At 38.5% G+C, this 24,036-nt stretch overlaps 1 protein-coding gene across 5 annotated transcripts; it reads right to left on the bottom strand.

Moving 5' to 3' along the window:
• Positions 1–9,618: 9,618 nt before the first annotated feature.
• Positions 9,619–17,874, bottom strand: TAF15B (TBP-associated factor 15B). 5 transcript variants are annotated; one of them, XR_015691437.1, is made up of 7 exons: positions 17,525–17,874; positions 17,288–17,441; positions 16,344–17,160; positions 14,242–14,392; positions 14,077–14,161; positions 12,976–13,118; positions 9,619–11,274 (listed from the first exon to the last, which is right to left on the bottom strand). XR_015691437.1 is itself a non-coding variant. In XM_087682149.1 (6 exons), the coding sequence occupies exons 1-6, from the start codon at positions 17,664–17,666 to the stop codon at positions 13,031–13,033; spliced, it is 1,437 nt and encodes a 478-aa protein (XP_087538275.1). In that variant the 5' UTR covers positions 17,667–17,873; the 3' UTR covers positions 12,823–13,030. The 5 variants fall into 5 exon arrangements, 2 of the variants coding, with proteins under 2 accessions (XP_087538275.1, XP_087538297.1); XR_015691435.1 differs by lacking the exon at positions 9,619–11,274 and adding an exon at positions 12,823–12,878 and having other exon boundaries at positions 17,525–17,873; XR_015691436.1 differs by lacking the exon at positions 9,619–11,274 and adding an exon at positions 12,823–12,848 and having other exon boundaries at positions 17,525–17,873.
• Positions 17,875–24,036: the final 6,162 nt, after the last annotated feature.

The following is a 24,036-nucleotide window of genomic DNA, read 5'->3' as shown; positions in this document are numbered from 1 at the left end:
ACTTCTTGAGACCACATTGCTCCACCAAGATCCTCCTTAAGTTGTTGCTTTCAATGACCTTGTCTAAGCTGCTTAATAGTTAGAATTTTAACTCCCCTTAACTCCACAGCTTTGAACTTAGATCAAAATTTTGTTGTTCTATCGTAAAGATGATATTGTATTTATTTCTCATGTCTCTAACAAGGGCCACTTCTTATTTGCATGCCGTCTACACCCCAAGAACAAATTTTTCTTTTGAGAATTATCTAGTATAAGAGAGTGAAATGGATGCATTAATGTCAAGTGTGAATTTAAAAAATTGAACCTTTTCACCTTTAGCTTAGATATATTTCCCTCCCTTACACAAGATTTGCAATGCTTCCCAGCATTGTAGGGTTAAGCAGTTCTTGATGGTCGTATGTATTCTTGTTGTGTGCATGGGGTTTTCAGGTTGTGAATAATTTTTTATACACAAAAGGATTGGGTTTTAGTCATTTATGTACAACTAAGAAGTGAAGAATTACTTACCTACCAAAGAATTGGTTTTATTTATTTATGTACAATAAGAAAGTGTTTATGCCTTTGGCATTCACTAGCTATAGAATTTGGATTATATTACAATTTTGCTAATAGATCTAGGTCAAATGGTCATGCAACTGCTAAGATGCAAAGATATGTGATAATATCAAAGGGGGTGTTGCTGAGGCTTGAAAGAGGGGAGTTCAAGTTTTTTCCCAAAATGATAAACCTAAGAGAAGTGGTTGTATAAATGGTCGAGTGGAATTGAAGTATCTTGATAGCTCATCATTGCTCAACATTGTCCATGAAATGGTTGTCCAAAAGGTTAGCTTATGCAAAAAGCACATTCCATTATATACATGTTTGGTCGGGAAATCGATTTGAAATATAATATATAAAATTAATCGTAGGTTTGCTTTTTAGATGTGAAAAAATGGGTGTGAAATTGAATTTACCAGTGATTGTTCCACCTATATCATGACATATAGAAACAAAAAATAGTGAATTTATTATTTGAGGCACGACATATCACAAGATTTCAAGTTATATTTTTGTTTAAGCTCCTTGATTTAAGACTCATCCTAAAGTTTTGTGATGGTCTCAAACATATCCTCATTGTCATTGCCATTGCCCATGTTAACCATTTTATATGCCACTTTCAAGAACTTGGTATCAAGCCAGGCAAAACATTCAATCATAGTAAGCTCAATAACCTTTGTGAGCTTCTACCATCATACAAATTGAGCTACAAGTATAACTTGGTTTGGGGCAAGGTGGGGTGTGGCTTGGAGGTACTCATTTATTGGTGGTCCTTATCCCTCACCTTCAAATACTTACCAAGATTCTTCTTTTGCATGGCCACTTATTCTACCTTTGACTATAAGAGATCCTTCGCCTTGTGATTGGCAATATTTGGTTGGTCTTTCTATTGTGGATCCATAGGCTTTTGAGAAGTGTTTTTCTTCAATGTTAGTGGCTCAAGATTGCTTGTTGGAGTAGCACTACTAGTAAACACAAGCTACTACCATTGTGGATTCTAGGTTACACATTTAGTTGGAGATTTGTGCTTGCTTTTCTTAACTTTTGGGGGTCAAGATTGATTTTGCACCACTATTGATTGGGTCTTTTATTGCCATTGATAATGGCTAGTCTTCTTACTATTTCTAATGGGCTTTGACTTGCTTATAAGATGTAGTTTCCTTTCTTGTGCATCAATCAATTTCCATTGCAAGTGTTTACCCTCCTTGCTAGTTGAGACTATGGGTGCCAAGGTCAATAATGTTTACTTCTTTTTAAAAGTGGAGATGGCTCTCGCTTCTAAAAGACTTAAATGAATGTATTTGTCAACATAGTCAACATTGCACTTTGCACCTAAGTTTTCAATGTTCATTCCAAAAGGATTTGCTTTCCAATGTCTTCTCGGTTCAACATAACATAGAAGACATGGGGGTACACTTAGTTTCCACGACCATCAATCATGATTTTACATTTTCCATGAAGATGTGAAGGCCGCCATAGGAATTGAGCTTCATATCTATGGATACTAATTCTAGTTGGTTGACTTGATTCCAAAAGTAGCATGCTAACATATTAAAGTTGAACTTGTCATCAATTAGAACATTAACATTAATCTCTCTTTTTGGTGTAATCTAAGATATGTGGGTGGAATGATGAATTCTTCTTTGAAGTTGAGGTTAAATTGTAACATCTTTGACATGGAAACTTGATCCTCTAGTTTGGGAAATGCATGTGACTTAGACAAGCAAATTGATTAAGCTCAACTTGTCATTCTATTTGTTTGTACTAAGTTTGTTTTGATATTGTAATAGCTCTAACTAGGATGTTAGAAGCCTCCATTGGGAGTTCACATTTATCATGCCCTAGTGGTAGTACTTCTTCTTCTTCTTTTTGCTAAGATTTATTCTACTCTCCCGTCCCAAGATTTCTAGTTCTTGATCTCTTGATAACATAGAAGAAATAAGGTCTAAGGGGGCCCGAAATCGCTTTTGATCATATCCTTTGATTGAATACAAGGGCATCCAGGTCACCCATCTTGAAGCTTCTCTATTGCACATGTTTATCAAGTCAAACCTTTTGTTATGCCTCCTCCACAATTAGGTATGTGTCACCAAGAGTTGCATCTTAGTTAAATATTATCATTCTGTAAGGTGACTTGGGCAGCTTTTGTGCCTTCCCATTGTTATTGTACCACTATTCTCAAACATAAGAATCAAAAACTCCACAAGCATGATGTCATTAGTGCCATACATCAATATGAATGGAGTTTGGCCCATGGATACCTTGTAAGATGTTTGATAGGTCCATGACGTGGCCATGAGTTTATTATGCCTATTCATCCCAAAGAGAAAGATAGTTTTGGTAAATATACTTATCAATATTTTGTCAGTTTACTCTACTTGGCCTCCTTTAGCTTGAGGATATTATGGTGTAAATTTTATGCAAATGACCAGTAACATAGAGAGTAAGTGCTCAATGACTTGATTGACAAAATGCACCCCTTGGTCACTTACAATCTTGACAGGGTAATTGAATCTTGAGATGACTTGCTCCTATAAGGGCTTACTCATTGCTTGGGTATTATTCTTGGAAGTGGCCTCAACCTTTGCTCCAACCTTTGCCCATTTTTTCATGTAATTTATGGCAAGATGGTGTGTCATGCTTGAGAATATTGAGTAGTGGGACTACTAGATCTTATGAAATCTACTAGCCATTACTAGTGTGAGTTCCATTTTGTCCTTTTGGAATAACACTTTGATGCATTTGCACTCATCACAATGTTTTGAAAAGAGAGTCACATCTTTAAACAATGGAGGCCATCATAGTTGTGATTGAAGCACCTTTCAAGCCATTGTGTTGGCATTGAAGTGGCCTCCTCCTATTCTTCCATGTGCTCCTTGGAGTACATCCTCCATCTCATGCTCATCCATACATCTCCTCAAGAGGCCATCTTTTCCAAGGCGATATGTATATCCTACAATCATTTGCTCAGGTCATGTCTTACTAGAAAGGCAAGTGAGTCTTGCATTTTCAATTAGTGTTTAAATAGTCTATTCTCCAAGATATATATGATATCATCTGCCCAATAGGGTGTCATGTTATCCTTATATAGTTGAGTCTCTTGTTGAACTCTGCACAAGTGAGTGTCTCAAAGATTATTGTCGATTCTAATGAACTTCTCACTACTTGTTACTTTGGACATATGATTAACCATGTAATGTTTCCTTCCTTTATGTACAATCATAGTGAAGTCAAATTCTAGTAGAATTAGTAGCCACTTCAAAATGTGTCCTATAGTGCATGGTTTGTTTACTAGATAAATCAATGCTTCATAGTCCATGAAGAATATAAATGGAGTAGAGAAGTAGTGACAAATTTTCTTAATTGCATACACCATTCCCAATCCCTCTCTTATTGTAGTTTAGTAATTCATTTTAGCATCTATGACCTACTTGTTAGCAAAGCTCACTAGAAAGTCCATGTTGTGCTTACTAGGTTGGCACAATATTGCTTGCTCCCATAGCAATATTTGATGCATTAATGTACACATGAAATGTGAGTGTCATATCTAGGACTTGTAAGATTGGTGTAGTTGTGAGAGTCTTCTTAAGAGTTTTATATGTAGCTTGTCATTATTTGGTTTCAATCCCACATAATCACGAGCTTGTATAAGGGTCCTTCTATGAAAGCATCATAGTTCATGATAAGGCACCTATAATACTTGGTATGGCCTAAGAAGCATTGATATCACTTTAGGTTTATTGGTGTAGCTAAGTCCAAGTTCACCTAAATCTTAGTTGTTAGTAGTTTGAAGGTTAAAAGAGGGTTGATATTGCCTCAACCTTCAAAGACCAGCCTCAACTTCTATAAGTGTTCTTCCCAATTGGATTGACACATAGGTTGGCAACATACACTTCAAGTCATTGTTTCAACATGTCCTTGAATATGGTGCACATCAAGCATTGGAAGGCGGCTATGCATTAGTCTTTCAAAGGGCATGACAATGTACACAAAAATCCCCATTCATTGGCAAAGGTTGCATCGCGTCTTATCATCTAGGTGGACTTGCACATTGAGGAAATTGTAAGCTTCTTTCCTTACCACATGCTCAATCATATGTTCACTATACGGAAATGGGTAGCGGTCTATTTTAATGGCCATTTACTATCTTGTAATTCATCTATAGGTGTAGTAGTCTCTCTTAATGGCCATTTTCTTTCTTGTAATTCATGCATGGGCTTAGTGGCACCAAAGGTATGGTTATTTTACTTGTGCTAGCTTTCTTCTTAGGGAAATCCTATTACATGTATGTTATACCACATTTTAGACATATGTGAACAATTCCATTGTCATTTGAAGGTTCTTGTTTCTATGGGAACCTCATTGGTACATGGCTTGGCTATAAAGAGTTCCAACATTCTACCATTTCATGGGCTTGGATCATGCCTCTCCCTGCAATGGGTGGCCCTAAAGCCACATTTTTTGGTAGATCAAATTGCCATGTGGCATGAAAGTGTAATATGAGTGGCTTACACAAGCAGAATCACACACTTGAGCTAGCTAACCAAGTAAGTCTTAGTAAATTTAGAAATTGCAATAATATTAGCATTTGCACTATTCATGGCCTGTGATTTCTATTAGAGAACATGCAAATTATGCAACATTCAGAGCCATTTAACAACATATTCACATACCTAATTGATCAACTTAAGAGTGGCACAATATATAGGTACTTTGTATATGGTTTGAAACCTATGGATTGTTCTTTTTCTTGTAGCTTTGTGGAGATGGATGTTTTGGTTGATGATATAGAGATGAAACGTCATCTAACGATGTTTCTATTACCAATAAGGACACATCATCTGAGTGCAAGGAAGCTTATGGAATTGAAATACCAAAGTCTCATATTCATACGTCTGAGAGTACTAATTTGTGTTCAACAAAAAGAGTTACTGTTTCATAGAGTCATATTTGACTGGATCCATGCTTGTTATACTAGATGCACTCAAAGCACACATCACTAGGTGTGTTGACTTAAAGAAGTGGAGAATGATGAGAGATTATTTATGTGTAGTTCAGCAACCAAATGGACCATCACCCGTATGATTTAGATCAAGTGAGCACTTGAGGATTGCATACGTGGAAGAGTGGATGAATCTTGTGAAGTCATATCATATAGATATTGAAAGCAAAAGCTCATTATGGTCTAACACAACAACTCAATGCTTAAAAGAGCATGTTAAACGCTAAGGATTCATGTAGCTTATGTCATGATGTTTGTTGATGCTTATGGATGTAAGGACTTGAACAAAGAATCATCCACATCTACTATTCAACCAATTCTTGGCAAAAAAAAGTTGCAAAATTTGTTGAGGCCACTAAATTCATTACCACACAATCAAGCTCAACTAGATAAAGCAATGGGAAACCTTATGCTCAACCAGTCTACTAAGCATGTATCACAATCATCAAAGTTTATTGTCGAGTATTTATGTCATGGAGGTGGCAAAGTGCTCTGTAGAGGTAGAATGGTTCAAAGAGAGAAGGCTACTATCTATTGTATATTCACGTTCTTCATTTTGGACATTCTCTAGGCTCAAGAGAATATCTATATCACCTTCCAATTCACCCATGTGCAATTAAGAGTTGCGCATACATTATCTATGTGATGTGAGCACATGTTGTCCCATGGTAAAACTAAGCATGAACTAGCAAGGATGAAGCATTAACTTCCATTGCTCAACAAGGCAAAGCAAGAGACTTTCTTTCTACATCTCAATCAATGCAATGATAGCATTAGCAATTTTATTCCACCTACACAAGTTGATATGGCCATGAAGGGGAGTATTCATAGGATTCAAGTCAATGTGATTGAGACATATCTTGTATATGAAAATCAATCATACATGTCATTGGATGTGCCACCCCCCATTGACAAGCTGAATATTAACAAATATCTTTTGGGACACCCACCAAAGAAGCCACACCGTCGAACATTGAGGCATAAACATTAATGTGGAAGACACCTCCCCAAGCATAAACCTACTTATTACCATTGTTTTTGCACAATGACCCTTGTGATGGACCTAATGGTGACTTTTACATGCTATACATATGCTATTTTACTCACAAAAAAGGATGCTCCATCTATAGTCACTACACTCTTGTTTATAATAGTGAATGTATGACTAAGAGCATTGTGGATTTACTATGGAACAATCACAATTTTGCATGCACCAAAACAATGATTGGAAGCAAAGTTTTATGTGTGCAACCTCAATTGGAAATATCACATATATGCATGCTTCTCAAACCATGATTATCGTGGCTTTTTTCTAATGACCCAAATATTATCCACGGGCTTGTATGCAAATGCTTCTTTCTATTGAACAAAAATTACATGTAGACTTGAACGTACATGTTTTCCTGTAGTGACTGAATATTATCTAGGGGCTTATATATACATGCCTTTTCCTAGTCTCTTGAAATGATCCATGGGCTTCCAAGATTCCTCTTTGGAACGCATGCATTATTGCTCTTGTTTTGGTGAACATAAGGTATTCAGTTCTAACTTATTTTTCCCAACATTGTGTTTCGTAGTTTTAACAATGCATCACATTAAGCATCTTATTATCAACCTTCGATTTACACACTTGTCTCACCACTCTCCAGAATCACACAAGTACAAAGGTCCAAACCCTTGATGTTGAGGAGGCAACATGCATCAACCAAAGATGTCAAACAACAATCATCATGGAATAAACTCTTGCTACCTACAAAGGCCCACCAATGGGGCCATAATGTGATTGAAGCAACCATTCACCTTTAGTAACCCACTAGAAAATCCAAATTGCAAATCCAATATCCCACCAAAGCGAATATAATGCAACTCTAATAGCTTGGGTTGCATAAAATAACCCTCCAAATCGCATTTGCAATTAGCCTTGAAGCCTATACTAACCCCACCAAAAAGGCTAAAATGCAAGTCTAGTAGCATTGCTTGCAAAAGTACACACATAGGCCAAATTGATACCAAGATGCAAACTTTACTATTGTCAAATGTCAATGGGACCATAAACAAATTTTATAATTGTCAAATGATCAAAATGGAGATGCCATCATCAAATTTCACAATTATCAAAATTAATTGCAATCAAATTTTACTATTGTTAAATTATTTGAGTGTAGCTACACATCATCAAACATTTACTGTTCTTAAATTGATAGCATATTTCCTAGATTTAGTGCAAATAGCATCACCAAATTCATAAATCAAATTACATTCTTGTCAAACAAGATAAATTTTGAATAATAACATCCATTAAGCAAATTTTATTGTTATCGAATTTTGTATCACAATGGATAAAACGAACCAATGACGATGTCATCTCCATAAAGTCATAAATGTAGGCATAGCAAATCCATATGGCAAATATTCTCATTTGCAAAGCTTACAGAGCAATGGAACAAGCAAGCTAAATGAACTACCATTTCCACAAATTCAATGTAGACACAAACAAGATGGAATATATTGTTCTCAAAATACATCAAATCCATATGCTTTTTTATATTCTGAAATTATGCAAGTTTCTTGTTCTCAAAATACATAAAGCACCCCATGGAAAACAACATAGCAACAAGCCATATAACTATCCTAAATGATGTAAGCATCATTGGTAATAAAGAAGCTTCTACACCACCCATTGGTCTATTCTTCAACTCCACAACATCCATGTGAGTGAACCAAAATTTGGTTAGTTGCCAATGCAGAGAAGTCATAGGGAATGGAGTAGAAATACCATCATCAATAGGGAAGAAAATAATATAAATACTTACCTATTTCGCACATCATTTCTTTAAAAGGGCCCCTTTCACTAACCTCCTAATTACTCCATAACATGTGGATTGGATTTCAAAGGCACATGTATTCCTTAAACCTTCATTTACAAGTGACCTCTAAACTGCTCATTCATCCCATGCCCTTAAGAGCTCTACACATGAAAAATGGTTGAAGGCATAGTGCGATGACAAGACACCTCATATAAACCATCAACCTAGAAAAAATTTGATACTAAGAAAGAATATTATTCTCTTCTTCATAAGGGAGACAACGCCGAAAAAATCGAAGTACAAAATACATGGTAAGAATGGTAACTTGCAAATACCATCATCCAAGGTGTTGGCCTGAACAAAGAGCAATGCCCCTACATTTACAAATCCATTAATTTTTAAAGCACAATCTAATTATCACTAGGCCTATAAAACATTCCAAAATAACAATCACTAACATTTGATGAATGACCAAATAATAATAATGGGCTCCAATACCAACAGTATTAAAGAAATTCTTTAACACTTTGTTTGGTGTGTGGTCAATCTTCTCCTTCATAACTAGAAGGCCACATAGGATCAACCATGTAGAAGTGTCATAGGGCATCCTTTGTCATGGTACATACTAACCATAGTGTAAACAACGTGATGGATTGGGTGGACATCTCAACTAACCATAGCAACAAAGCCATTAGAGGTTAATCAATCTCACAACTAGCTCTAGCCTTTTGGACTCCACTTGTATATGCTTCTACTACTTGATGATATAGGTTCCTTAATATAAGAATTTAAAACTTCAACACAAAATTTTTAAGGTTCAAAATTCAAACTTCTAAACAAAATTTACAACTTACATCATAATTAAATGATCATATATTAGAAAAAGTGTGACGTGCTTCAAAACTTGCATGTGAGGTGGGACATGATATCTCCACCATCATGCCTACATTTGCAACCATGAACTCAAATTACAAGGCAACCACAATAGCACTCAATGCGCATAGCCATCTCACACCACACTTCCATCTTGGAAGGGGCACAACATCATGGTCAAAGTCATCTTCCTCAAGCTCACTCCCCAAACTATTATGTTCCTTAAGGACACCATTAGCAGAGTCCTCTCCCTCAAATTCTCCAAACTCACTTGAAAGCATAGTTAAATCATGAGGATCTTGCACCCCAACTTTCTTACGAGCCTAGAAAGACATTAATTGAAGTTTCACATTCACTAAGAAAATTATAAATGTGGTGCAACATAAAACAAGTAGAGCACATACATTACATTCATAGCCTCAAAGAATAGGAAAACTATAACCATGGTGTAGCATAAAAGAAGTAGAGCACATACATGACACGCATCCCCTATTATTTTCTTCTTTATGAATTCCATCAATTCATCTCTGCTGGCCATATGTTTCTGAAGAAAGCCTTAAACTGCCCGCCTCAAGCAGGCACTGGTACAAAAATGTAGCATTCTTTTGTTATCCATGCTCATACTACCGTTGGTTGATCCCAATTTCTTTATCTCCATCAATGAAATGCTGCTTCATGGCTTCCCTCATGTGCATCTACTATTGGTTTTCCTTGCCTTGCCTCCCTTTAGTGCCCGAGATGCTCCACATTGAGTAGTCCATGCTCCTTCCTTTTCACTATGAGCTATTGCATGTAACTTAAGTGGGCTTTGCTAACGTTGAAAACACCCCTTCAATAGATCCTTCTCTCATGTGAAGGTAACATGCATTTATTTTCATTCCACTATCCATTGTGGAGTGTACTAGATTTATGCAATTATGACATCAAAATTGCAATTCCTTTATGGAGCCTTGTGAGCACAGTTGACAAAATGTTAAGTTTGTGCATTCAGATGTTGGATTCAATGAGACAATTCCCTAGTCAAGTGGTGTAACACCATGTAGCAAAATGTTAGGTTTGTGCATTTAGTTGCAATGAACGGTTAAATCATTGGAAAGTAGCCCACCAAGATTGGGATGATTGCTGCAAGCGATTTCCAATGATAGAATCATGAAAGCATTCAATTCTCCACATTTATGGCAGCTTTCCTTTCAAAGTTGGAATCCTATGAAAAAGGCACTTGCAGCATCTTTAGAGAATAAAGACAATCCCCTAAATTTACCACAGTTCCAAACATCACATGGAAATATCATTAGCAGAAACAAAAACATTAAGTAACAAGATCAACATGAGATGCAATGACAAACAAAACCAATTTGCAACAATCAATGAGTTTAGCCAAACAATAGGGTCTCGAAAAGGCAAACATTCAAAAATATCATTAATTGACACAAGCATTCAATGTATCATGAGTTCACACAATTACAATAATTTGTTCTAGCCTACTCCGGTCCATGTGCAACCTAGCAGCAGATTGAACCAGCTAGTATATTGAATGTCACGCTAGTATATTGAATGTCAACAGTAGATGAACAAAATGATCAAGCATCAAAAGAGATCATCTCAGAGTATCATCAGGCCCCAAGATATACCACCAAGGAAAGGCACATTAGAAGCTTTAGCATGTGAGCACTGAAGTCCATACACAACTTCTGCACAATTAAGGTCAATAACATGCATACAAGAACAATGTGAGAATTTATCAATGCCCACCACCTCAACAATACACGTGTAAACCCTTGGCACAAGTGATATTAATAACAGCTGCACTATCAATAGAGAAAATCTTGACAACTAGGTAGCCTCAGTGAGTGCTGCAAAGCAAGTCATATTTGAAGAGATGACACAATCACACCATCACTATCATAACAAATCGTTATATGATGATTGTCATTTTAATAGCAAAAAAACAAAGAACCTATAACCCAGCTTCTGTAGAGTCCTCAATGTGTTGAAGTTAGAAAACAGTGGGGAGCTCTAGCAGGATACTGCTTTTTAAGGATAACCTCAGTATTTCTGCAAAGTAAAACAACAAACATTAAATTGCCCTTTTGACATGTCACTTATACAAATGAGCACATTCGAGCTGTACAATTATCTGTATGCTAGGCTTGTGCTACATCAAAAATGCTTACTCTGGGTCTATGCTGCTTAAAATTGTTGAGAGTTTTGCACCATAGAAAAATAACGAATGTGGAGGAGTGATATGGAAGTCATTTTTCTTCCCCCCTTTCTTTTAGCAAGGGGAAGAGGAATAGGGGTGCATTTATCAGGGAGGGATAGAATATTTGATTCCAAACGTGATGATACATCTCAAGAAACAAGGTCTTGAACCCAGCATCACTCAGATTCCTGTAGGGTCAATCCTTTGAATATTTACAAGGGATTGACAAAATATTTGAACTAAGAAGACATGATATGATCTAGCATTGCAACAGGCAAGGTTTTCAGCACAGGGTAGATTGAAGGGGATTGTTGTCCCAACAAGTAACTACAGTGACAGAACAGTCAACAGCCTTACGCGAAATGCTTGATGCATAAGCACTGAACAAACCACATTTTGGACATCCTTGGTGCATTTGAGCACTTACAATCAACCTATTAAACATACCATCACTCCTGCCTTGCAAAATACCAAGACAAATGGTCAGAAAAATGAAATGCCCAAAGCCTCAATCTGAAGATCTTCCATGATTGCTAAATTGTTTCTAGACTCCTTCGCACGTTAGAAGTTTACACCCACAGAAATCATCTTGCATGAACCCAGCATCTGGAGCATATTGGTATATCCCACAACTTTCACAATTGTTAAAAAATTCCTAGACACACACTAGGAAGTTTATACCCACAGATGCTTAGATGCTGTAGCATGTATAAAAGAAATACGGTGTACTTACTGCCAGGAGCTCTTAGGATTCCCAGATTTATGATTGTTTTAAAAGTGCACAATTACAAAAGTGAAAAACAGACATCGGCATATTATTGTTAAGAGCGTGTAGAAGTATGCAATCGTACATTAGAAGTTAAAAGAAAGATTTGCATTAGGAATTTGCCAAAAAGCCACATCTTGCAGATGTGCAGCTTATCAGTGACTTTCTCACCTCAAATAAAAATGCCACCTCCAATAGACACTACATTTCCACTGGACTTCTAAGAATACAGACTGAAAAACTCAGCCCAATAGCCTGGTGGTACCCATACATTTTGCCATCAACAAACACCCAGCTCTGACATTCCCCAACACACATTATCAACCAGACAGTTACCAACAAAAAGTTAGCAGACAAGGCTTATTCTTTTCAAACAAAAAGCCTTTATTTTCAACAATTGAAACAGTGAGACTTCTGAGAAGAAAGGCCCCATGATGGTATGGCATTATGTTGATGTGGACTCAAAACCACAAGCATCATTTTCCTAGTACTCTCCTTGTACATCTTGATGAAAGAGGGCAACTTCACAACATATATCAGATGATCTGGAGTATTGCTAACCTCTATCTAGAATGGCTGAACGGAACGTGAGAATAAGATAATCTCTGGAGTGCATTTGTGCAAAGAATGCAAAGAAGGAAGTGACTTAGCTCAGATCACCTGTAGTTGAGCAAACACAGAAGATTCCATCTACAGAATCAAAATAAAAAATCAACTGCCCAAGCAGTCTAACCAATTTCACAGGTAATCATATATCTGTTTCTTGAGAGGTCTAACAGTAACCTACCTTTCAACAATGCAATAGAGCACATGCTGCAGCTATGAGACCACTGCAAGGGTAATCAGTATGGCCTTGAACGATGACCACCACCAAATCGCCGATCTGGACCACCACCACCACCATATCCACCACCTCGATCTCCTCCATGACTGCAAAAAAAACCTCAAAACACGTCACTCTCATGGTTGATAAATTTGGCATAAAAATAAATATGGGAGACTTTTAACTCAGAAAAGGCACCACAGAATTGCAGCTCATTGTAGTCCAAGAAAGACTTGTACAGAGCTCCATGTTCTCAACTAGCTATTATGGCAATACTTCATTCAAAATAACGGTATCCCACCTCATGACAGTACGTAGTTACAGCTCAATGAGATCTTTGGTGTCTACCTTCTGCAATGAATTAACTACCGCTGATCTGCCACTTTCTAAGATAAGAGCTCTAATATAGTTTTATACAAGCCTCTATGCACCCCAAAAAAGATATGCTCAATCTTCAACAAATAGATATTTCGTCTTGTGACATGAAACACCAACAACTGCTTTATCTCTATATGACCCTCTCCAGACTTCAAATTTAAAATCATGAGATCTTGTCTAGGTCCAACACCCATATATCTCTTTCAAGTCAAGCCTCAGATGGCCTTTACTAGATAGCCACACAGATGCACAAACCTTAGTATAGCCTCACAGATCCAGAATAACAGCCACACCATTGCTCTACAGCTCCAACTATACTGTATTTTTGGTGGCAGCCTTTCAGGGGTATCAAATGAATGCACATAAGTTTATGCAGTATACTGCCAGGGAACTAACAGCTTGATAACTGACAAGAAAAGTGATAGCGCAATTCAAAAGGATATTCTTAAAGAAGATGCAATATCAGTGAGCCAATGTAAACCAGAAAGCTCAATTCAAGTTTACAGCTAGTGGAACTCAGCCTCCAAATATCTTTGTTCTATGCTGCCCTGTTGCAGGAACCGGAACCCTAACTATTCAAGTTCAGCAAAAAGCAGTAACCTCAACACTCATGCATCTCATACACTAAGGGAAAACCTGCAACCTGATTATGGAAAGCAGGGGAAAAGTGTACACAGATTATCGTACCCTTGACCATAACCACCACCACCTGACCGAGGAGCTGATTTTTCAGCCATTGTAACCTTGATTTGATGACCCCTTAAGACATAATCTGTCAAAGTCCAAATATTAACGGCTCAGAATAGACAACTGCTGTCAGCTAAATAATTTTACTATTATTACAGAGCATACCATTAAAGAAGCCACCAGCAGAATGTGCAGCTGAGGGATCCTCATAAGACAATACTGCATCTCCTTTGTTTTGTCCAGCTTCATCTGTATAGATTTTGATATTCCATGGCCACTGATCTTTATAGCCACGTTTCTGCTTTATCTTTGCCACCTATCATCCATGCCTATTGTCAGATTCCTTCAAATTACAATAGATAATGGGCAGCCAAATTCAGTAAAGCTTCATGCACAGGGTTCATAAGAAAAAGAGGAAAACTTAAAGCATTTTGCTACCTCAACATAACACACAAATATAACCCAAATTCTTCAGCACAGACATCAAAAAGCAGCTCTAGAAGCTGCAAAGACTGAAAAACAGTTTTGTTTTTACTGTTGAGAATCATATATAATCAAAGGCATCAGCAGATGCTAGCTGTGGACATGCACGATGAGACCAACAAACCTTGAGTCAAGCTTTGAAGATATTAATGCTAGCACTCATCATTCTGAAAAGATACTTTTCTTCAAATCATACCATTGCTATTGCCTCTCACTAGATCCAAAGGCTGCCAGGATAAGCATTTATCAAAACAGGATTGTGAGAAGAACAAATTCTACAGTTTCAAAGCTAAGGCTTATTTATGTGATGCTTATCAAAACATGATTGTGAGAGGTACAAATTCTACAGTTTCAAAGCTAAGGCTTACTTCTGTGTGTATCTGTAATCAAAAAGATTTTGGAGAGAAACATCTAAACAACAATATTAAACAGAAACATCAAAACAGCCAAAAACTCAAAAGCTTCTCGTCAGCAGAATTCGGTGAAAAACCCACACAGGTAGTCTGTCAGAAAACTAAATCTCCTGACAGATATCGATTGACCAAACAAAATGTCTCTTCCCTGTGTTCATAAAAGTATTACAAGCAATACAGAAGCCTGATTCCTCAGCAATTGCCATGAAGTAAATGCTGTGACCAAATGTGTCATTAAAAGTTTACTCCTTCAATTAGCAACCAAACCTATCGGTGGAGAAGTCAGATAGCGTGTGTTTAATGGTGAAGTGTTTAATTAAATCATCATTAACTGAAGCAGGGGGTACGGGTAACATAAAATATAGCAGCTAGAAGATGGCCTGCTATGTACGTGATTCACAAAAAGCTGACCAAGTTAAAAGATGACATGGAGCTACCACTTCCATGCAGTTTCTGTGAATGCAAAGCAAATTGGGGTAAATCTGACTGAAGCCTACCATTGGCACTCACCTACAAGTGATGAAATTTGCACATCTGAGTACAAACCGTAGCATCATCGCCATTGGGGGCACGCACACAGGCAAGCAAAGAGAAAATGCCAGACTCCTGCAAGTGAAACAAATCTGGCTGAACCGGGTACACATGCACTAGTGTGTTAATGTGAGGTAAAGAAAAGCTCTCTTCAAAGTCAATGAAGAAATAAGAACTTAAGGGGGCGCACACATCCCCCAACCTAAGTAATGGCATTGTTTCATCAATGCACAAATTTAAAGTTTGCAGTTTCTACCAACCTGATTCAGCCTTATCCACAGCAGGCTACAAAAATCTGCGACGTCATGAGTAGAGGTCATTCGTATAATAAAGCTTTCAAAATCTAAAAAGAAAAATCATCTAACTCTGCACACAGTGGAAAAACCCTGTTATCCAAACTCAAGGAGAATTTACATTCACAAGGGCACCTTTTAAGCCTTGCTGATAACATTAACCATTGAAAGCTTAAACAAAACTTTGAAGGTCAAACAGAAGGGGCTTGATCAGAGAAAGGCCTCAAGTCTACAGCCACATATAATGTAGAAATAGGCCTATGCACACACATGCACAGGCCAAAGCAGTTTTTCTGCTGCAAGGTCATATAGCTAATAGGTGTGCAGTAGCAAATACAGAACGGATAGACACTTGATGGATCTTAGAGGAGTATTGTTGTGAATTGAAAAGCAAAGGGCAATGCATGCAGATTGGCATTCAGCCTATGTTACAGGGCAGGGCCCTCATTCACAAGACAATAACAACACCTTAAAAGCCCTTCAGAACCAACACACACACACACATACACACACACACACCCCCAGAGATTGGGTGCAGATGTCTTACTTGGCCAATTCCTCCAAAGAGCTCTCTCAGCTCATCAATTGTAACATCTAACGGGAGATTAGAAATATAGATCCTGGAGTTGTCACAAGAATCTCCACAACTGGCATCACATTGCTTGACCTTGACACCTTCTGAACCACCATACTGGCCACTCGACTTTGCTTCATCCCTTCCATAATCTCTCCGTGAGTCGGGATAATTGGACCCTCTGTCAGGACCATGGCTGTCAAAACCTCCAGACCCACCTCTACCACCCCTATTATCTCCATGTGCTTGGTTAGCGTACCCTCCCCCTGGCCCATATGTATTGCCAGAACCCTGTGTATTCCCTTGAAATTGACCACCACCACCACTATTGTAACCATAGCCCGCACCTCCAACGGGCTGGTTATGATCATTTGGAGCACTGTAACCACCAGGCCCACCTTGACTCCCATAGTTGCTTCCCTGTCTATACCCACTGCTGCCACTTTGAGAATTGTAGCTATCCCCAACTTGACCAGGGATGCCTTGTCTGTAGCCTCCACTGTAACCATCTCCACCCCCACCTTGGTTGCCATAATTGTGTGCTTGCCTATTTCCTCCACCACTGTAGCCATCTCCGCTGCCACCTTGATTGCCATAGTTGGACCCCTGTCTTATTCCACCACCACCTTGGGGATTATAACCATCTCCACCTCCATAAGAGCGGCCACTACTGCGATTTCCACCACTGCCATACCCACTATTGGGGCCAGACACAGGTGCTGATCCAGGAGGCTTCGCTGCACCACACTTGTTACATTCTGTTCTTCGGGCAAAGTTTACATTGCCACAGCTACAGGCGTAAGTTGCAAAAAACATAAGGCAGATATACAAGAGAATGTAGCAGAGCTATATCAAAACAAAAATACCTAGAAAGCATAAAAACAAAAGAAAGTATTCAAAACAGGTTCGAAGATGACCTGCTGTTTGGACAAACCCAATCCCCGTCACGCTGGCCGCTGCCACCCCCGCTGCCTCCACCACGGCCCCCACCAGGTCGCCTGCTGTCACGACCAAACCCACCCCCTCCACCGCCAGGACCCGCACCACTCCCCCCACCGCCACCGTAACCTCCTGCAAAGTCAGATCCAGAACCATCGAAACCTAGGGCAATCAAACAGGAATAAATGCTCAAATCCTGCTTCCAACTGCTTTACCTCTGCCACCGCTGCCACCGCTGCCACCATACGAGCCGTAGCCTCGTCCGCCACCATTGTCGCCGCCCCCACCGTGGCTACCACGGCCTCCATCATCAGATTGGCCGCCGTAGGGGACTTCGGAGCCTAGCATGCCGGACATTCAAAAGCAAGCAATCTGTGAGAGGAAGAGCTCAAAGGATCTGAGGGAGAACACGAGAAAAAAAAGACGGCGAGGGAGAAGGTGAACAGGGTATGGTTCTGGCTTTACTTTTAGGGTTTGAGAGAGCAGAAGAGTCGATACCGATGAAAGGACACGGGACTAAAAGCTTTTAAGTGAGTTGGGGGCTGGGTAGGCTAAAAGAAGGGAAGAAGAGGGTCATGTTTAGGCATACTGACTTCTGTCACCGGCGCGTGTCGATTTGTGCAATGGGTGCAAAGAGGCAGGTCGCGCCAGGGGAGCAGGGCCCTTGGGGTATTGAGACCCCACTCCCCCCAACGTTGCTCAGTCGCACCTAGTGCAAACATGGGGAGTGGGGTTTTCTCACCCTTCACTTAGGATGGTTACACACCAAATGGCGGGGACACCCAACCCTTACCCAGAGTGTGGGCGTGTAATTTTTGAAATTGGGCACAGACATGGGTACAAAGCCTTTACACACCAAATGGATACATTTTATAAAAAAGTAAAAATTCTTATATTTATAAATTTTTTGATTGGTTGCAAATATAAAAAGTGCACTTTTGTCCATCACTTTACAAACTGGGCAAGGGAGACTCCCTATCCAAAAGTGGGCAGGGAGTTCACCTGTTTAACAGGTAAACAACCGGTCATGTCCTCTCGAAAGTGTAAAGGACTGTAGACACCCAACCTCTAAAGAAGTTATTTGATTGGTTAATACTTGCAAAGTGGGCGTCCGTCATTTGGTGTGTAACCAGCCTTAAAACCGTCCGAAAGAGCCTATGCTAACTCAGGGCAAAGAGGCTTACCTCTCATTCGTCCATGGAAGACGTACAGAAGTATTTTGATTGGTTAATACTTGCAAAGTGGGCGTCCATCATTTGGTGTGTAATCAGCCTTAAAACCGTCCAAAAGAGCCCATGCTAACTCAGGGCAAAGAGGCTTACCTCTCATTCGCCATGGAAGACGTGCAACGTGCAGCATCCAATCAAACAAGACCATCTAGTCGTTGAATAATTATTATTTTTTATGTTTTATATAAAAGCCTTATTTTGAGCAAGGATGTACGATCGCAATGAAACCCGTGTCACATGTGCCATCACCCCCATTGGCCCTGGCGTGACGAGTGCATACATTGAGAAGCTATGAATATGTTCCCACTAGGATCTACCTAGACTCTAGAGTATGGGTGGTAATAGATCACCCCACTTGGATGGGTGGGAATTTTGATGGTTTCCCACTCAAAGTGACCAGAGGCCATGGTCCAAAAAGGCTGCTCTAACATATAAGCTTGAGCATTAAGGGTTGTGTCACACACAAACATAATAATTAGACTATGTCTAATGTCTTGTAAGTAAAGAAATTCCCTTTTATGGTAAGTAAGAGGGTTTTAAAGTTAGCACATGCAATTTGCTTTGCTTGTTGTACTCTCTAAAAGTAGACCAAGTATGCATGTGGCATGGCTCTAAATGACCAAGAGAACCAATTTTCCAACATGTGGCAAAAGTGACAATACCTGAGCAACTCTCATCGTTACAAGTTTGATTTTTGGCAATGCCAAGTCAATGTCTTAAAGCATGTAGACTTGAATCTTGTTTCAATACCAAACTAATTCAAGCCTTAGCTCATGACCCTAAACTTGGGGCAAACAAGTTTGACTAGCCCCTTAGAAGTGAACCTTAATCATTTGTGGTCTCAAGAGCAAAATGTGTCCACCAATGCAGACCACTTATGGAGCCATCCCTCGACCTATACTCCACCCCTTTTGTTGTTGCAAGAGAGGGATGACATACTCAAATTATGGCACTTATCTTAAATTCTTTCTTCACATGAATATGAATAGGGCCCCAATTACAAAATGCTCATCCAACCACCTATTTTTGCATTCATGTGTGAGCTCCATATATACCCAACTAATTCTCACTTATTACTTTGTGTTCAACAAGTGAGGGTTAGCATGGAGTGCTCAATGGCATGTGAGAACTTATGAACCTTAGAAACATCAAAGTGCTTTGAACTTAGGTCTCTATTTTGGGCACTTTGGTCTAATTGCCCAGCTACCCATCTTTTGGATGCTCTTTCACTTCTTATTTCCTTCATTGGCCTCTTGCAATACCCCACTTAGAATATATAAACCCTCTCGCATCTTTGATTTATGTATCCACCCCACCATTCTTCTTGCAATTGATCATCCTTCATTTTCTTTCATCCTATGATATTGGAGTAAGCTACTTGAGTTTCTCTCCTCTTCTAGCATCCTTGTATTATATCTTCTTCCTTACACCCTTAGCTGTATTGCACATGTACTAGCTATAGGCAACTATTTAGTGATGGTAAGGGTGACTCTCGATGCTTTGTTGCCTATTGCTCCTACACATTGTCAACATGGTTGTTGTGGACTCCTACCTAGCATGATGAAGCTTATTGCAATTGTGGGCAATGTCATGGAACTAGTGACAAAGTGAAGTGGTGGACAAGCAAACTTGGATTTTATATACAAGCTAGTTACTTGGGAAGGTGAAGCATGCATGGTCTAGTTATTGATGTGCTACCAACAATTGGCCAAATGTTGCCTACATAGCTTCTCTTTAAATATCCTTAGCAACATTTACATTGATATGTCTCACAGGGCACTTCCCATCAATGACAACCTTGACTTGCACCAATGATGTTTGTGCTTTGCTTGTTTGAGTACCATGTTGCATATTATGGTGTGCATCATGCATAGTCTAAGTCTATGAGAAGGTGTTGGTATCATGGTGTTAATTGTGACCTATTAAGCTTCTTTAATTAGATGCCTACATCTCTTTCCATGCATTTTCTCCCTCATGTTAACACCCTTGCCTCAACTTCCTTTGAATTGAGTTGCTTCTTTTAAACTATGTATATGACCTAATGCTTCTAGTTCGTGTTCCTTGTATCATATAGCTCTCCTTGCAAATTTGCATTATAATTTGGAATAGCATGCCTCGTTCCTTTATCCTTGACATGTTTCTTTCCTTTGGGCATATTCTTCATCTTAACATTGATTGATGGATGTTTGAAATATTTTATTGACCTCACATCAGTGGTATGCATTTGTTGCTTCCAATAACACTATCACATTGCTCATATAGAAATCTTATTTGACCATTGTCTAGATTTTTGTATTGCCAGCTTTGTCTTCAAATGTATAAGTTTTAACTTACTTTTGATTTTTCACTTTGGCAAGGCAAAGCTCGGTGAATACATTATAATTGCAAAGGACACAACTTCTTTAGTCCACCATAGAGGATTTTGACCAACTAAAGCATGTGTCTTTTGCATTTTAGAGATCCAACAATTAGATATTTGTAAATAGTGTCATGTGCAAGATGCGTGTCTTGTACTATGGAGCCCCGAGAGGAACACCAAGGAAAAGGGAATTCTCTTGCAAGAAAATCTATCTTGTAACATCAACAAGCTTGTTTATCATGTTTCATATGATCACAATGAAGAAAAGAACACCAGGCACAACAAATCTTCATGCAGCATCATGTAAATCTCCCACGGTTTTTAATAGAATCAACCATATTCTTCAACATCTTCACAAAATCCATCAATAGAACAAAGAAAGCAAAGAAGTACACCATCTTTGAATGGAAATACATCACATAGTATTCATCTTCAATATCTTCATAGTCTTCTCTCTCAATCTCTCATATACAATCACTCTGTTTCAGTAGAATTGGCTATCTCTGACTCTCTCACTCTCACTCCATCAATCATACATCATATCCTCACTACAATCTCTCAAAAATTACTCTCAATAATCACTCTTAGGTCGTGGATACCCCTCCTAAGAGGTATGTCTGATATGAAAGGTCACCAGAGCCACTACAGTGTCTCTTCACAGCTCACTACTGTCACTTCACTCTAGTCTTCTCTCGAGTCTTCAACAGCTACTTCTTCCACTTCTTTCAGCTCTTTTGCACTTGTATTCACCTCTTTCCAAGGCTAGAAAACTTTCCCAAAGTCACACATACATTCCACAGAACACTTACAGAACAGTCTACAGAACAGTACCAGAACAGAGACAGTACAGAAATAGAACAGAAACAGTACAGAACAGAAGCTCTACAGAAGACCTACAGAAGGTTACAGAAGGTCATCAAAACCTCATAACTCATTCTCAAATCATTCCAAACTCTCACAAACCATTCACTAAGCTTTCACAATATCTCATTCTTCATCAATCAATACTCCATCCCTCCTTACAGAAGACAATCAGAACAAAACAGACCAAAACAGAACAAAACAGAAGGTATACAGAACCTATCAAAACCTATCAGAACATCACAAAACCATAAAAAATCATCATGAACTTCCAAAACACAATCAATATCATCCAAAACACTCTCAATCCACTTCCTAATCAATCAATCATCCCTTAAAATCAACCATTCAGCTCTCAAAAACAACAAAAATCATCCAAAAAACAAGTCATTTCAACACTCAACATACTACTATTACAGTGCCATCTTTGGATGCCTTCTTGTACGTGTTCTAAATGCAAAGTATTTGAATTACTTTTGCAATTTAGAAATCATGAAATAGTTTTGAGACTATTGGGGAAGAAGAGGCTAATTTGGATTGACATAGTGATGTGAGGTAGCTCTATACTAATGGCATATGCTATCATGGTATTTTTACAACTCAATAGTTAAGTATCATTGATCCCTTGAATAGTTTCAATTCATCTACCCTATAACATCTTAAGATACTAGTAATTAAGGATATGGTCAAAGGTTAGTTTCATCATATAAGTTCAAATTATGCTCCCATTGGATAATGCATCTAAAGTTTGACATAGCATGAATGAAGAAATTCAAGATCATAAATAGGATAGTTATACTCATAAGGTTTGAGCTTAATAGCATTATAGGTTATGAGATGTCCTCCTTAAATAAAAACACCACAAATACTTATGTCTCTACCATGCTTTATGATCTCAAGAAGAAGATCATATTTGGGTAGGCCGAGGTTTGTAGTTGACAAATGTCTAAAACAATCTTTTGTGCTTTTGGGCTCTTCAACTAATTGATACATGTGCATTGGGTGATGTTCACAAAGAATAAATGGGAAATATTGAATGAATGGGGACTCGAACAAATTGCACAAGTGGATTGATAATAGTAGGGTTATCGAAGGATAATTGGAATATCTTGCTCATGGACTATGATTTGATACAACCAATAGTTTTTACATTGATGAAGACAATTGCTCCATTCTCAAGTTTCCATCAAATTATTGTACATGCAATGCATGAAGGGAGATAGTGCTGAGGTGATACCACTTTCTAATTTGACAATGAGCTTCCAATGAGATTTCGTGAGTCTAGGTGATCACAACAATTACAACTAATATAACAAATGCACAAACCAAACATAGATGCTACATTAGTCGAGGTATGCTATGGCTAATACCATTTCGCACTTAGAACATTCTTGCCTGATTATATTAAGGTTGGTGCATGCAAAGATAACCTCTAAATTAAATATCTAAATTTTGAAAAGGTGGGACTATTCGAGAAGGTAATCCAAGTGTGGGTTGACCATGCAAGACTAGTAATCAACCACGTGGCTCATTGGGAAGGTTGCATAAAGACTGTTATAGTAGTGCCAAAGGAATATGGGCATCGTTAAGCTTGTTCAAGGAGAAAGGAACGTGATAGCGCTACAAGCATGTAGAGGATATATGATCAATTCTCATATTCTCTTTCTTAGCATCAATATTCTACTTGATTTATTGCCAAACCTTGAAGATTTCCTTGCAATTTAGGAGAGTAAAAAAGTTTTATATGTTAAGGCTTTGTTGAGAGTAGGGTGGGATTTGAAGGGTGAAGCCCCAAACAAGTTCTTCTTCTCAATGCTATTAGCTAAGTAGAAAGGGGAGAATGTCCTCATGATCAAAGACTTCAGTTGTAATTTGGTAAAACATGATGAAGGTATTGCTTTGGTGTTTCATAATCATTTGTCCAATATTTTTAGCTTTCACAAAGATGAATTTTTAATAAATCTTGTCCTAAGATAGAAATAGAGGTAGTTCTACTATTTAAAAGGTCTTTCATTTTTTATGAAGTGGAGTTTTCTCTCCACAACATAGAACAAGATAAATCCCACCTCTAGTGCCTAAGAGGTCTTTCACTTTGGATTGAAATGGAGTTTTTTATTCTCAACATGAGATGGGGCAAATCCACCATGTACTCCTTAAGAGGTCTTTCACTTTTAATGAAGTGGTGCTTGCTCTTCATAGTGCAAAATGGGGTAAATCCCTAGGGCCAAATGGTTCTCCTTTAGAGTTATATGTGAAGATATGGTTCGTATGTGGTAGA

This window comes from Lygodium microphyllum, chromosome 1 (genome assembly GCF_053477565.2).
Source record: "Lygodium microphyllum isolate KBCC chromosome 1, Lygodium_microphyllum_v1.1.10, whole genome shotgun sequence".
NCBI classification, from domain to species: Eukaryota; Viridiplantae; Streptophyta; class Polypodiopsida; order Schizaeales; family Lygodiaceae; genus Lygodium; species Lygodium microphyllum.
This window is presented reverse-complemented; position numbering and strand designations above follow the sequence as displayed.

What these genes read in the sequence shown, in the direction of transcription:
- TAF15B (XM_087682149.1), bottom strand. Translation starts at nt 17,666, where the DNA reads ATGTCCGGCATGCTAGGCTCCGAAGTCCCCTACGGCGGCCAATCTGAT. An exon ending in TGCTGGTGGCTTCTTTAATG is followed by an intron (nt 14,162 to 14,241) that starts GTATGCTCTGTA and finishes GGACTTTGACAG; the next exon opens with ATTATGTCTTAAGGGGTCAT. An exon ending in GGTGGTGGTTATGGTCAAGG is followed by an intron (nt 13,119 to 14,076) that starts GTACGATAATCT and finishes TTTTTTTTGCAG; the next exon opens with TCATGGAGGAGATCGAGGTG.